Raw genomic sequence first — 16612 nt, forward strand, 5'->3', positions numbered from 1 at the left:
AATACATGTTTTTAATAATGCTGCATCATTGGTGAAGAGTAAAAACAGCTGGACAACCCTCCGTACAGCTTTGTGACAACTTAACCACTGCCATGCAAGCCACATTTGCACTGTTCTTCGTTTCCTGGCTTTTAAAAGTAATCTGTCCGTGATCTTACAGTAATATATTGAGTTTGGGAAGTAGCAATGATGGTGGGAGGTAGCTCAGAGCTACTTATTTAAATTTACAAAAAAAAAAAAAAAAAAAAAAAAAAAAAAAAAGTGTAAGAAATGAATGTACCTCATTTGTGCAACCGACCTGTGAACTGTGCAGTAGGGGTGCAACGATACACAAAATTCACGGTTCGGTTCAATATTTTGGTGTCACAGTTTGATATTTTTTCGATACAAAAAATGTTCATGCCTTTTTAATTTGTCATTTATTAAAATTATAAATATATATTTTAACTCAAAAGTACAGTTTTTAAATTTAATGTTGCTGAAACAACAAAATAATAAAAAATAAATAAATCTATCTGACCGAGAAATCACTCATCTTTAGAAAAGAGAGTTTATTACAGAGAAATGGCTCTTTCCAAAATAAAAGCTATACTATACGCTTCTTCTGGGCTATATTCTCAGCAGCATATTAAACATATCAGGTCCCATAAGGAGAATCATGTGCTAACAGCTGTCTAATGACTCGGGTAAAGTTTGTAGCATGCGTGCTTGTTGTTTTTGTCTGTTTCCACTTGTCTTTGCACTAGGATGATGTCGGTGTAAATGTGCAGTCATGTTCGTTGTGTTCCCACTAGTGCTGTCAGCGTTAATCTCGTTAAAATGACATTAACGCCACAACGCGGCAAATCTCCTTTAACGAGTTACCGCGGATAGCCCCGTGTGTGGGGCTGGACGGCGTCAACATGTTAACAAGCTAACTGCGCTAACGCACTAGTTCCCACCAATTGAGCATTGCGTGGCACATCCGACATACTGTTTTACTTTTGTCCATGACGCGCTTACCATCAGGGTCATGCTTCACATGAAAACCAAGATAGTTCCAAACGCCAGATCTGAATGAGGGTGGGGGAGGTTCAGTTTTGGGTAGCGTTGAGGCAGTTGCCATGTTGCAACGAGCTTAGCTTCTGTCTTGCTAGCTTGCGCTCCGCTCAGTGGATCTGCACTCGACAGTGCAGCCTAGGCGGAGTAGTCGAACGCAGATCCACTGAGCGCTCAACACAGACAGCATCGTCAGAAGAAAAGTTGATAAAATAAATAAAAAAATTTGTATTGTTCAATACATATGCGTACCGAACCGAAAGCACTGTATCGAATGGTTCAATATCGATACGAGTATTGTTGCACCCCTACTGTGAAGCCTGTTAATTTTAATCTGTGTGAACTGATCTTTGAGTTAGCACATGCAAAGTGTAAACACTGTCCAGTGTATGTAGTTGAGCTACATTGACACCCTACAGATGGAAAAATTCAGTTTTCTTACTCCAACAGCATCGGAAGTCCAACACGAGAATATTTATTGTGTGTGTTCCAACCTGCTTTCTGAGGTAGAAACACACACAAGGATAGACGTGAACATAAAAGAGGAATCTCCTTTCAAACTCAGTCTTTTCAAATGTGGAAAAGCCTGCATTGAATTGGCAGATATTTCTTCAAGGTCCAGCCTAATTCAGGTTTTCTGAATTGATGAAGCAGTCTTGCATGTATTACGTCTGGGCATTTATTCTTTATCGCTACAACCCACTGAGCGAAGTAACACCTTTAAAAACGAAGGTTATGTGTGAATAAAACTCAAATGTGCATATAATTTGTTCTGGCGCCACAGTCACACTACTCATTTGTGCCTATTTTAAGCATTTATGATGCTCCACGTATGATTAAAAATTAAAAGACCAAACCATGACCCATGCACTGACTGAGCTCTTGGAAAGGACATACCAGGTCATGGAGACATTGTCACTTGTGGTAACCTTGCCACAGGGCATAGGAACACCATGACATTTAGAGTCGTATTTGGCCTTAGTGGTTATGGTCATCTCTTGCAGTGCCCCATGCTCTGCTGAAACTGAGGAGTAAGCATTCCTTAAATAACCGTAGCGCTGGCATTAGCCAACTGGATTCATGCAACAAAATCCCCACCCAGGTTCTGTTACCTCCCCTACCGTTCCCATAAGGTCTGAGACGGGGTAAGGTGGCCAAGCCCCCAGCTTACTTACAACTTCCTTAGTTACAAGTGCTTTAATTCAGAATTCGTCACCGTTAAAACTTACGCTCACAGATGAAAAACAACAGAAAGTTTTGCTACAAAGATCTAGAGCGCACTCACATCTCATACAATTCTTTATAAAGTTCAGGAATTCAAGCGAATAAAATGTGGAATATACTGCACATAAATCCAGACCATAGATCATCACAGGACTGATGCTAGCACTGATGTTTGTCCTCATGAATACAAAATTCATTCTTTTCCTCTCACTACAACACAAATGACTTGTCAATGCCACTGGGACCAGCTACCCCTCACCAGTATTCCTGGTTTAAGTTATTATCATGCCAAATGTTTGTAAAATCTATCATTACCGAATGAAGCTTGGTTCCCTGTGCAGATACTGTGGGAAAGTCTTCAAGTCATTACACCTCATGACAGTGGTGTAAAAGTGAATTAGAAGTGAGTTTGTCGTTAAGACGAAGGTCAATTGGGCATTTCTATTGTCAAAACAAAGGGGTGAGGTGGGTCTGTGTGCGTGAGAGAGCACGCACCTGTATGGGGGCTTTTGGACAAAAGGCTGTCTCTTTGATGGATGGACATGTTAAGTTTTAGATTTGAAACTGTCTTTTGAGATAGGAAAAAAACCTAAAACCCCCAAGTACTATTTCAGCACACTAGTCAAGCTGCTTTTTCTAGTACTGTGCTATAAAAGCCATGCAGACATAATTCAAAACTTATCTGTACTCTCCATAACCTTCAGCTCAGTGATGCCGGGTAGCCTTACTCATTTCCTTGCTTATGTCACAGCTAGTAGGGAAAAAAAAAAAAAATACGAGTGAGTCTCTGCTGGTAGTCCCGTAGCAGAAGCTCCAGTTCACCATGTCCTCAGACGTACCAAGAAAAAACCCCAGCTGACAGTCACGTCTCATTCAGCCAGCAGTGCAACAAGACATGCTTTATTAGACTAATACAGCATCTAAATGAACTGAATCAGCTTTCCGTCTGGTCCCGTGTTTTGTATTTTGTTAGCTTACAGAGGAATGTGATCAATAAGCCTTTAAAAATTTCTTGCTCTCCCACAAAGAAAAGCGTGTAGTGACTTCACTATGACACAATTAAGAGTTCACCTCTCTTCCTCTTCCATCTCACTCCAGCAGTTGGGTGCCAGCCAATGTTAGAACAATCAGGAACTCTAACGGGAAAAAAAGCAACACTGAAGGCAATTTAGGCTCAGGTTTGGGGCAGTGGCATGAGTGATAGGGATGTTTCTGAGAAACAACAGCGGAGATAGACCATACGGACCAAAGGGAGCGTAAACTGCACATAGCTTCAGTCTCAGATGATCCTGTTGATTTCTTTTTATTCAAATGAAGGCAGAGTTCTTATATTTATGGCCTAATGAAAACGGATAACAGCCAACCACAGGCAAATAAGAATCCCCAAACTGACGTCAGTCCAACAACTCTCACCACAATTTATGGCATGTGAATGTAGGAAGACGGGGTCTTCAGTTGAGAAGAGCACCGCTCCCGAGCCCCAGTGTTAGCCTTTGTTTGGATTTCATTCCAGTGCTTTTAAATATGTAAAGCTCTCATTTGAGTAATTAACACAGCAGACACCTACATTACTAATATTATAAGACTGATTTATCTTCTTTAGAGGACACACGTGCACACCTATGCCGGACTGTTCTGTGTCACATGGGTGGTTTAATAATCTCTCATCATCTGTCCAATGAACCTGTTGAAGTCATAAAAACAGTGCTTAACTGCCTCTGCAGTCCTGTGCTTATTGGCATATAGCAATCCCAAAACTAAGCAAGAGCTCAGAACCTGCCGACCTCAGAGATGCCGCTCAACACAAAAAGTTTGAATGCGAATCGTGAACCGTTGAGCCCGCCAAGAGCCAACATCCCCACAATGAGGCAGCAAAGTTTCTATCACCTTACTACTCCAAAACCACTCACTTCTCTATATCGTCCACACATCTGATTAGTCAGTAGCACAGTCATTCAAACTGTGAGTAAGGGTTAAGTCAAATAACAGGGAAAGAGGTCAGGATAAGCTCACAATGAGCTATAAGAGTTTAGCAACACGTCTGCACGTCAGTTCAAGGGCCACTTTCAGGAGAGCATCTTCTGGATTGTGAAACACGTTTTCAATTCCTCTGACATCCATGTTATCAAAAGAAACTTCCAGCTGACCAATTTCCTGCGTACTCTGAGTCGTTTAATGCAAATTTGAGCCTTTGCAGATTGGATGAGCACTGGGCAGCAGTTTATCCTCAAAGCTCTGCCAGTTCAGTGTTTGGAACCCATTTCGGGAGGTAGCAACGACCAGCTGCCTCCTAAGGGAATTTCTAGTCCCACAGTTAAGACGGTGTTACCAAATCAGTAAGCAATGGCACTCTGTGACCTCCCACAGCTCATAGAAAACTGCCATAACGTTCATCTGGCCAACGAACGTACTAGAAGGGCAGCGGTTCTCCCCACTGGTGGGTTATAGAGTCATGTTATTGGGAAAAATACATGTGGAAAATTTAGCTTGGTTGTCAAACAGAAGACTTTGACATCCACCGTGGAACAGGCACAGGACATAGACGGAGCTGTGAGGAGAGCATTTTCTTAGATTAATGGTTTAATTAACTCGGACGGATAAAAAGTTAAAAATCAAATAAATTGCCAGATATTTTCTGGCAGGTTCACCCATCGATAACCATAATAATCAGTTAAATTAGCATTTCTGCCAAATAAATACCAAGTGTTCCACAGTTTTAACAATTTGCTTGACTAATCTAACATATTCATATCTACAATGAACTCTCAGCTTAAAGTTTTGTTTTTTTTTAACCCGCACCCCTGCGAAATATCAGGAAGGCATGATTAAACGCTAAAGCTTAAGATCTGCGAGATAATAATAAGTTTCTGCCTCCTTCACGAGACTGGAGGCAGATGCCAGATGATGAAAGTTTTCATGGGAAGCAGTCAGGCTGGTAACAGCAGTGGACAATCGGTATGGCACGTTTTCAGCGGGTAACGTAAGAAAGCTCACATGGCATGTGTTTTGATAAAATTGTGGACAAATGCACTGCTAACAGATCTCTAAATCACAACACCAAAGTCCTAAATGATCATCATTTCCTAATATAACCATCACAGATACCTTCTAATGCTCATTCCTTCCATGTGCCTTGTATTTGATTAGGCAGACCTCTTCCTACAACTAGTGGCCACCCAGTTACCTGTCACAGTTTACTGTTGTGGATTGTCAGCTGCAGTCCTGCTGTACACAGCCACTGAAGCTGGAGATAAGGCCCTTTCCTCCTGGCTGTCAGCTTTTCCCTGTCAAATATTTATAGAAGCTGAAACGTTAGATGGCCACCATCAGACTTAAAGCTGTGGACACAAGAAGCCGAGTAAGAGCAAAAAGCAACCCAGAAACCAGAAACCCACGAGCTGAATCTAGTGTCCAGTAACTTCAGACAATGTCTAAAGCTGTAAACTGAACATGATGAGCATTTACTGGATGTGAGGAGGGGGGGTTGGGTAAAAAAATGCCCATGTTTCGCATGAATACCGAGTACTTTTCCAAAGTAGTCACAGCCGAGCCAAGGCTTTGAGAGAGGTAACAGCTTAAAGTGAGCGGACAGGGCTCAGATAGCCGACGGCACCAGATACCCTCATGTGTGGGCAGTTTGGTGGCTAGTTTAGCTAGCAAGGTTCCCCCCCCCCCCCCCCCTTCCCACTTCCCCCCCAAAAAAACAGAAGGAGAGAAATGACAGGGGTACCAAACTTTCTGGAAACATCTGTACACGCGCCATAAATGACTAATTTTCACTGATAATTCTTTTACGTTATAAAAGACGTATTTAAGCAAGACAAGTGGCCGATACCAAGTTTACACAGAGAGGCTGAAACAACGCGATGAAGTAAGCGGGCTGCGGGTCCAGTGGCACCGGGCTGGAGTGAGGGGTGTCTGGGTGTAGCTACAAAAACACGGAAAACCCACCGAGCACCCGGCCACAGCCGGGGCTCGCTAAACTACACGCTCATCAAACCGAACCGGCCGTGGACCTCAGCGTGAAGGCAGACGGAGCGGGGACCGACCTCCCTCCGCCTGTCACAGCCGCCAGCACGGACTTCGGGAGCCGACCGGGACGGCACGGAACCGAAAAGGCGCCGCTTACCCTGCTGCTCTGGTAGGCTTCGAACGCCTTCAGCGCGCTGTCAGTGAGTTTGACGTGAAACACGGAGACATTGCTGCCGTTGCTCACTCTTCCACAGGACAGTCCGTAACACTGCTCCTCCTTCAGCGCCGCCATCTTGCTCTCGCTCCCACCACCACGCGCACGGACGCGCTCTGCCGTAAACCGAGAAGTCCCGGTGCTTTTCAATGAATATGCAGCAACGAGCCGGGGAGCGAGGAAGCCCCGTGGGCAAAGCCCGAGTGTCTGCTCAGAAATAATAACGACGACGATGATGATGACACTTTACAGCGTCACACCTGTGTTGCTTTTATAAGTTTGGTAACTGAGCGATGTTAAATTGTTTCAATATTTTGAACACTTAAAACTAATTGATATTTTAGATGACTTTGATTTTTTTTTTCTGAATATTTTGTAATTATATGTCATTTTATTAACGACTGAAAAATATACACTGACTATATGAACCAGCACTGCCCAGCAGAAACGCGTAGGTAGAGGGAAACGATAGGTCATCAGATTACGTCAGCGAAACGTCAATGTCTGAAGGCAAGAACACACACACACACACACACCATGATGGTTTGGGTATAGTCACAACACCCGAGAATGTCCGCTTGTAAACCAATAAAACATGGACAGTGACTCCATCTCTGATTTAATTCATTTAACTGTCTCTGTGATGTTTTGGCTTCATGCTGAGAAGAAGCACTCCAGATGTGTTGATGGAGAAGGAGCTTCACCGTGTCTTGGAGAGGAGATGAGTGTCCTCATGCAGTGTGATCCTGCAGTATGATCCTGCATGAGGAAGTCAGGAGTGACTGTATGTGAGAGAGGTGCAGGACATGTACAAGGAGCAGGTGGAGGTATGCACCGGAGAGAAGTGGAATAAAAGTCAAGAACAAGAGAGAATACCTGTGTGTGAATGGGAGGGTGATAGGTGGAACAGCGAAGCTGCAATGAGCAGAGGAAACAAGGCGGATGAGCACAAGAGAGGTATAGAAGTGAGTGTAAGTAGGGTGATTTTGGTTTATAAGCCGGTAGTGAGAGCTGCTGTGATGAAAGAAGTACAGGAAATAAGTCCAACAGAGGGACAGCTCAGAGTCAGAGAGATGAGGTGGTTTGCACATGTGCAAAGGAGGGAGAGTGGATATCCTGGACAGAGGATGATAAAGATGAAGCTGCTAGGCAGGAGGAAAAGATCAGTCCAGAGGAGGATCATGGATGTAGGGAAGGAGAACATGCAGAGGGCTGGTGTGACCGAGGAGGATGCTTGGATAGGAATGGAGCTGAATGGAGCTGCCCAACTATGACTCTGACTTAGAAAAGCAGAAGAAAACAGGCAGATGATCTGGAGCATGTTCTCCACGTTCTCTATTAAAAGACATGGACGCAGCAGAGCAGCTGCGGTCCTTTTATGAACAGTGCAACCGTCGATATCTGTGAAACACAACTGCAGAAAGTGACACACAAAGGAAACCGTAGTCTCATGACCGACATGTTTTATTGGGATCAATACAAAATTAACAAATGCATGGAATGGCATAATTACTTTAATCAGCAAGTGTTACGAGTCGATGCGACTACCAGCTACTCTGATGAAAGCACAGATTAACTGGAGTCGCATTTACTCTAGGTAGGAAAGCAGTAAAATAAATTAACACCAAATGGAACTTAATTTAAGGCAAACTACACAAAAAAATTACAAAGGTGGAAAAAAACAAACCCACGCACGCACTCAACATGGCCTTCAGAGAATCATCCTTCAACATTTGGTCTTAATTGTGATACTGAGGTATAATTTACTAAAAATGAAAAATAAACTCCACTTTCACCCATCTGCTGAGAAATGACCTGTACCGTACTCTGTCACTTTAAAGGGAAAAACTGCATCTCAAATTAGGGGAAAATATATATATATATATATATATATATATATATTTCTCTTTTTCTGGCGGTTGAATGATGGTACACATGACCGAGCATGAATAAATCTCCTGGTTTTAAAATGTAATCCAGCAGTCATGTGCTAAATAATGTATGCTGCCTCTGATTGTTGCTTTCCCTCTGCTTTCAGAGAGGTGTCTGCGTTACCTGCGACTCTTCGTCAGGCGTTTCTCACTCACAGGCTCCTTCGTAGTTCCTAGTTCGTGGGCACAATTTTAAGACCATCTCTCCGCACCCCCACAAACTTCAGCGTACACCCACCAACTTAAACATATCCAAAGACTGCAGTACTGCTCTACAGGTGTTTCAATAATAGTGTGTATGTGTGTAGAATCAGTACAAAGGGTCACAGAGGTAGTGCACATGTAGAGCATCATTTGAAACGTGCGTGTGTGCGCCATTAGAAAGTGAAATTGTGTCTCTTGCATAATAAATATTACTTCAAATGCACAATCTGACACTGAACTATAGCAACAAATGGTAACATTTCACAGCAGCTGATTTCTTTTTTCTTAAATCTATTTTTACACTTTTCGCTTCAGCGTTCCGATAATCGCTTTGAACTACCAGACTGGAAAAAAGATGGCAGCAAATGAAAAGATTCAAAACGACAGATATTAATAAACCTACACATTTACAAGGTTGGAATTACATCTCCCATATTACATCATTACCGATGACGTCGAATTTGTCACAAAGTTCTCAAACATAGCAGAGAGGAGAGAGTGACGGCGAAGAGGCAACTGACCGACTGACATTTCCACCTCCTTTGACCAAAGGTCAGAAGGCACTGCCAGATGTGCTTTTGTGTTTCGGCTGGCCCGCTGCGTGGGACTGGTCAGGCCGTCGCTACAGGTTCGCATCAATTTCTAGCAGCTATGACAACAGATAAGGCTACGCCGCCGATGGCTACTGCAGTGGCGCCAAAAAGCCACTTCCAGCTGAGACCCTGGGGAAACAGAAGTAGAGTGCATGTTAAGCAAGTCGAATGATTTGTTAACTCACTGAAAAGCTCAAACAAACAAAACACCACATCCTGTTTTATTGGTAATACTGATTAAGTCTGAACCACAGGTTTAACTCTGTGTTTTAGCAACAGTCTCACCCATGAAGACTTGGCGCGTGGTTTCTGCGTGCTGCTGTTATCAGAGGGGTTACCGAGCATCTTCTTATACATGGCCTGCTCTGCTCCCCGCTGCTCCGAGTGCTTCTTCACCAGCTTGGAGAGCTCAGCGTGGATCGTCTGCACACAACAGGCGAGACAATTAGATGATTCTAAGCTGCTCTTCAGTCTAGCACACCTGCTGACGTGCAGGACACGCAGCCGGAGTGCCGATTTCTGCGTCCCACGTACGTCAGGACGACGATAAGCAGAAAACACAGCTTTGCAAGAGGAATACGACCACTATTTTTCAGTACTGATGAAACACTTAACATAATCGAATCCTGGTGAAACATGAAATTTGATTTGTGTATGCATGTTTTTGTCTTCCAAGAAATCATTTTGCCCACATGGTGACAATTATTCCAGGATATGGGTCTAGTTATTGTTCCAGGATGGTCTGCTACATGAGTCACTTGCTAGTGACTAAGCAAACTAGCTTTTTCAGACACAAAAACTTTTTCTGCTTAGTAAAACAACCTGATCAAAGATTGAGTTTACAGTAATGTTCACTTAACCGTGTATTCTGTCTGTGGAAATGTTTCAACACAGAAGATTTGTCAGTTTCCACCTAAGACGCCGCAATGGTACCATCAACCGCTCACCAAAGACACAAAACTGACAGATGACTAACTTGTCCCTGAGAGAAATGATAAGGGTAAACTAAACATCCTGTTCTAGGAGCACGTGTGTCCAAACGCTGTGCTGAGACGTTCGAAGGCCGTCTAAATTGGACCCGCCATATCCACATGTCATTTCAAAAAAGTAAATAGACAGGAAAATCATCTCTCACGCATCCGAGTTTGAGATGGGGGTGTGAATGGCTGACACCGGTGAAGAAGAAAAAAGCAGACAGTGTGTCTATTAGAGAAGAGGACGACAGTGCGTCATCCTGTCATTTCATACGCCTGCGCCTGTCCAAGACCGCCTCATTTATTATAACGAGAGTGCCGCGGTATTGTTGACGCTTCTTGCTGTTAGAACACGGGTTATTTAAGGAGTCTTTTCAGCTTTTGTGGCATATTTTAGCATTAAAAAGGGAACTATAGCACCAAATTAGAAACATGGTGACACACAATGATGACTCTAAGAAACTGAATTAAACCAGGGGGGGAAGAATTCAGATTTCATAAATCTACTTTGTTTTTAAATGTAGCTTTGGTACGTTTCATTTTAATACCTCTGGTTTATTCCATTTGCTACACCTCTGTACTTGTTTCAGATTTGCAGATATCAGACATTTAGCTGCATTTCTCCAACTACTCTCAAAGGCCCATTAACTTAGCAATTCACCCGAGCCGCAGAAACACTCCATTATACTTGCACTGTGTGTGTTGGCTGAAAAGAGGTATGCAGGCCATGTGCTGTTTGACAGATTTGTGTAGGACTGAAGTGGGGAGTTCTGGGCACGAGCACCAAGCTGCTGCAGCTTACAGCTGATCCAAGAAGCCCACACGTTTAGACGAGTTTCGTCAAACGGCCTCGCGTAGCCAAAGAACCACGTATACCCAGCTGTATAAGCAGAACAGAAACACTGTTTATGTGCTGGATGTGAGTAGAACCTATTCACGTCAACAATCTGGAGACAGACCCCTTAAATTGATCAATTGGCTCTACAAATACAGAGATACTTTACCCTATAGCCCCATCTGCTGGCCATAGGAACACACTGTTATTTCTCAACACCACAAGATGTAGCCAACATTAATCACACGAGTCCAAAAGTAATGGCAGCGGTGATTAGCACTGTTGCTCCAGGTACTCTGGATTCCTCTCACAGTCTAAAGTAACTGGTGATGCTGAACTGCCCATAGGTGTGAATGTGGGTGTGAACGCTCGTCTGTCTCCGTGTTAGGCCTGCGACAGACTGGCGACCTGTCTACCCCGCCTCTTTCCCCCATGTAGCTGAGATAGCGCTCACCCAACCTCCGCAGGACCCTGATAAAGATAAGAGAAAGAGAATGGATGGCCAAAAATACCTTGTTGCTTGGTTCCAGTTTAAGTGCCTTCCTTAAAGTCTGGATGGCTTCTGTGTATTCACCTTGCAAGGCCAGCACCTAAAGCAAAGACAGGTACCCGTGAATAAGAGAACCAACGAGTTTACTGACAGAAGGAAACCGAAAGCACGAGAGCTACGCGCACCTTGCCCATGCGGAAAAGTGCCTTTATGTTGTCTGGCTGGTGTTCGAGTGCTGACACGCAGGACTTGAGCGCTGCATCGTAGTGGTCCAGTTTCAGCTGAGAAGCAGCCATGTTGTTTAGACACTTCACTTTCACATCCAAAAGCCCCTCTTCCTCCTCGGGGGTGATGTCAACTACAGCAGGAACAAAAGAAGAAGAAGTAAAAAAAAAAAAAAAAAAAAAAAAAGAACAGTGCAAGTTCTTATTCAAATGGTGCGTCATTACATTAGAGGAACATTGGTTAAGCTAATAATGTCTTTTCACTACAACAGCCAAATCCAAATTTACAGGAATGCATCGTCAACGTGAGCATCGGCAGATCTCACCTTTAGAACTAGACTCCGTTATCTGCAGGGCAATGCTATACGAATTGACAGCAAAGGCGTAGTCTCCGCGCTGATAATGGGCATTGCCCCGCTCTCTCTTTTGGCTGGCCAGGGTAATCTTCTCCGCAGGGGGAAGCAGCTCCAGGTCTGGAGCATCAGTAGCTTCCAGCAGTTTCACTTCTAGGGACAGCTCAGCATTTGCAGGAACTGCAGGTTCAAGACTAGAAAGGGAAAGACAAACAATCAGAGGCAGGGCTTAAGAGAGTAAAAGTCAACAATCACTGGATTACACCGGAAACAGGACCTGTCACATGTCCCCGCATAGAACGGAAAACCGTTTTTCGTACAGTAAAAAGTAGGTTTAGCTTTTTAAAACGTAGTGCTTGGATGCGGGTTTTTTTTGTTTGTTTTTTTTAAATCGACATTTAAGTCTGCATTAGAGATTAGCTTAACCTGTGCACAGAGCCTTCCAGGTTTGCCTCAGCGTTTGGAGATGTATTTCTTTAGGCGTCCTGATGATGGATCACTTACATTTCTAAAAAGATGCTTAAAAAAAAAAAAAAAAACTCTCCACAGAACAGCAGCCTCTGGCAGCAATATTAAAACTGCTGAATGAAGGGTAGTTTGGTCCGAGGAAAGAAACCACTGCACTTTTCTACATAATGAAAAGAGAAAAAGCCTGCAGTGCAGAGGAGCACTACGACTTTCCTTCAATTTTCAGCTCATATGAAAGTTAGGAACTTCATTATGGTCACAATGTAGCACTGCATCAAAGACGCACATAATCAAATGAAGAAAAAACAAAAAAAAACAACCTAAAAATCTTCTGAAATAAAAACATGGACTTCTTTATGAACTGAAGACCAGCAGTGACGGGTACAGCATCACTCTTCTCACTCGCTCCCTCTCTCTTTTATTAACACACACAAGTGTGGAAGAGCATTTTCATTCATCGAGTACTTTTTACATTGTGATATTACTACGTTTTCTTATATAAAAGTATTCTGCAGCTATTGAAAACATTACATTAAAGTTTACAAGCAGTAATTAGATACATCCACAGTCAGACGATTAAACACTGCTGCGTTCGCGAGTCTAAAAATACTCTCAGGTTTAATGAATGCGCAGCATCAATAAAGCGTTTCTTTGAGACGCCACCAGCTACTGGGCAGACAACAACGCCTCTCTGCGTCTCTCTTGAGATGGGCGATATAAACAAAAATCAGAAAGATGAGAGCTGCACAAACCAGTGTGACTCGGCAGCTCTGTGGGGAATGACGGGGTGTGCAGTGCCATGAAAAAAGTATTTCCCCCTTCCCAATGTATTATTTATTTGCATATCTGTCACATTTCAATGTTTCAGATTAAACTAATTGGGGGGGGGGGGATGTATCCAAACCTACCTGCCCTGTGTGAAAAAGTAACTGCTCCCCTTGTGAAATGATAAATGAACTGTGGCCTGATCACTGTCAGAGCTGCTGAATCACTTCAATAGAAGCTGTGCTGACCAAGAAGATCACAAAGGCTCGTCTCACATCTGCCAACAAACAGCGGGATGATCCCAGAGACTCCTGGGAAAATCTTCTGACTGATGAGACAGAAGCTGAACTTTCTGGAAGGTTTGAGTCCTGTTACATCTGCATCAGACTAACAGCGTTTCATAAAGAGAACATCCCAGCAGCAGGTGGATACAGTGGTGGTAGTGTGATGGTCTGGGGGGCTCTGCTGCTCCAGGACGTCTCGCTGTAACTGAGGAAACCATGAATTCTGCTCCATACCAGAAGGAGGATGTCCGCAAATCACTTCATGTCCCGAAGCTTAAGCGAAATCAAGCAGCAGAGCAATGATCCAAACGCAGCAGCAAGTCCACCTCTGATTGGCTCAGAAAGACTAAATTGATGTTTTGGAGTGTCTAGGTCAAAGTCTGGACTTAAATCAGACTGAGCTGCTTCAGCGGGACCTTAAACAGACGTTCATGCTGGAGAACCCTCCAATGTGTCTGAATTAAAGCATTTCTGCAAAGAAGAGTGGGCTAAAGTTCCTCCACAGTGACGTGAAAGACTCACTGAAGGCATCACAAATGCCTGGTGGTGGAACAGCCAGTTATCAGGTTTAGGGGGTAATTACTTTTTGATTTTTGTTGTTTGATTGTTGGGTTTTCCCTGTTCCTGTTACAATATTAAATCACTATGAGATTATTATTGTTATGCATTACTGTAGAAGGATTCCTCTGTTTTAATTGGTTAATTTAAAGCTCTTTATAAACCATTTTGTAACCTCTAACTAGAACCACACCAATAGATCGGCTAATATTAGCTATGTGCCGACACAGCCTTATCGGCCACGATAACCCTCACTTAACTCTAAAAACTGTTGTGAGAAACGGTGGTACAAGCCAAGACCTGTGCTCTCCAAAGTGTGATCAGAAAGTCACTAAAGCTTCATTAGATAAGTGGACAAGACAGAACTGAAACCCACTTTTAAATGAATTAGCATTGTGAGGGCCATTATTAAACTTTGATACAAAAGAGTTTAAAAATAACAACATGCAAAAACAGCCTCAAACACTTCCTTACCTTCCTCTGGCACCATATGCATATTTGGCATCAGTCTGGATGAGCGCCTCCTCTCCCATCGCCATGAGCTGGACTGTCAGATCCAGTGCCTGAAAAGGAGAAAAGCTCTCTTCAGAAAATTAAGGAATCACACATGAAGTGTGCAAACTCTGCACACAAACTTCTGCAAAGAGCATTAATAAAGTAATCTAACAGGTCTTTACCTGGATTACATCACCATCTCCCAAAGTGAAAGCGAGATCAGGCTTCTCCTCTACTAAAGTCCCGTCCACCAGGCTCGTTTTAAGACGGATTTTCACATTCTGTCCTTTCTGTGGTCGACTGTCTCGCCCTTCGCCTTCCTTCAGGACTTTTTTCTTCAACTGCCCGTTACCTGGAATCAGACACAGTCACATGTATTACAACACTGACCACTGTCCATATCAGGCTCAATGCCCATCACTAATCAAGGAAAGTGCAGCACAGCCTACACTGCTGTGGAGCACATCATGGGTCCTACATACCCAAAACATCCAGCCATTCATCGACTTGACCTGTAGGGTCGGGGTCAGCGTTTGCATTTTCTGAATTTGTGGGTTTCACCTTCCCTTCCCCGGCATCTTCCAGAGGAGGCGGCTCGTCGTCGTCAATGTCTTCCTCATCTAAAACCTCGAAGTCTTCTCCGCTGTCCAACAGCGACGTTTTGCTGTTCTTCTTCGCTGATTGCGCATTATCGTGGCTATCCGACTCCATAATCTCCTCTCTGTCAGTCATTAGCAGACCCCTCTGGTAAAAAAAAAAAAGAAAGAAAGACGGGAGACAACGTCAAAAATGATCCTTTGCCTAACTCTTAATGTGTGTGCCCTCCCAAAACACGGGGTCCAATTCAGATTAAAGCCCAAAAACAGTGTTTAAAGATCCCCTGTCAGTCACACACCACTGAGCTTGTTACAGGCTAACAGCACTGAAATAAAACCTGCTTTCGCTCTGAATCGATCGGGATTATTGATCGATTTTAGCGTGACGTGATGCGATTTCACCTCAACATTACATGTTAACTGTTGTTCTACAGCAAGAAAGCCAACCACACGTTTCCAGAAGTTTCTAACAAGTTGCCCTGCTGTCATGTGTTCCCACACGGATGGCAGGCTGCTGCTAGCACACGTTAGCCGAGGATGTACAGCTAGCTAGCTGCTAGTTGTCAGCATTAAATTAGCATTTTTTTTTTACTGTCTCTGAGTGTTTATCACTGCTTATACCGATCCCCGGTGGAGTGAGTCAGAGTTAGGGATTTTATAATAAAAAGCCTGTATCAAAATAACCGGACGCTTACCCTGAAATTGTCTGTGAAGAGCCGTGTTTTGGTTCTGAGCAGTCTCCTTTAGCTCGCAGTGCTGAAGTTAGGTTGCTGTTGGGGAACATGAAGCCAGTGAGACCTGGATGTGCCGCTGCATACCAATATCAACCTGACTTCGCCACGATTTGTTAACAGCCCCAAGCAGGCTGCTTCCTGTTAACCTTGAGACCCTGCACGTTTATTGGATGTTTCATACTTATTCATAATTTACCTCAGAGGCAGCGATGTACGCCTGCAGCTGCTATTTGTAATGATATAAAATGACTTATTTTTGCTAGTTTAAAACACCGATGAACACACTGAAAGCTAAGAACACTCAAAATGTATGAAATTAAAAACAAAACAGTTTGTATCAGTGATTTAGGGGGTGAATTTACACATGAAGACTTTGTGTGCAGCTCTCTAATGTTTTGATTTATTCTGAATAATGATTTTAAAACTGTGATTTACATATTCACAATGGCTAGACATGCGTTTCATCCAAACACAAATAAACAATGCTGATGTAAAGTTTTCCAGGAAAAAGATGTTTTTACTGATTAACATCATCACAACCAAGCAAAAGTCTTGAGTCACCCCTCGGGCTTGGTTAATGGGAAATAACTGCAGCACCTTATTCAAACATGTAGAAAACATAGATGGAAATACAGTACAGAAGAGGCTTTAACAGTGACT

General features: G+C 43.3%; 2 protein-coding genes across 2 annotated transcripts in view; both read right to left on the reverse strand.

Moving 5' to 3' along the window:
- The window catches only part of ell (elongation factor RNA polymerase II), a 32957-nt gene extending 26167 nt beyond the window's left edge, over window positions 1-6790 (reverse strand). The window contains exon 1 of the mRNA XM_084920864.1: window positions 6392-6790. Within this exon, the coding sequence (XP_084776990.1) occupies window positions 6392-6526 (135 nt within the window). The 5' untranslated portion in view covers window positions 6527-6790. The remainder of the gene's footprint in view (window positions 1-6391) is intronic.
- Window positions 6791-7894: 1104 nt separating this feature from the next.
- fkbp8 (FKBP prolyl isomerase 8) lies at window positions 7895-16034 on the reverse strand. The gene is made up of 9 exons (XM_084920865.1): window positions 15914-16034; window positions 15105-15366; window positions 14805-14974; window positions 14602-14690; window positions 12026-12246; window positions 11661-11833; window positions 11498-11575; window positions 9462-9599; window positions 7895-9305 (listed from the first exon to the last, which is right to left on the reverse strand). The coding sequence occupies exons 2-9, from the start codon at window positions 15352-15354 to the stop codon at window positions 9219-9221; spliced, it is 1206 nt and encodes a 401-aa protein (XP_084776991.1). The 5' UTR covers window positions 15355-15366; window positions 15914-16034; the 3' UTR covers window positions 7895-9218.
- Window positions 16035-16612: the final 578 nt, after the last annotated feature.

This window comes from Perissodus microlepis, chromosome 23, assembly GCF_051167445.1.
Source record: "Perissodus microlepis isolate ML-2025 ecotype Zambia chromosome 23, ASM5116744v1, whole genome shotgun sequence".
Taxonomy (NCBI): Eukaryota; Metazoa; Chordata; class Actinopteri; order Cichliformes; family Cichlidae; genus Perissodus; species Perissodus microlepis.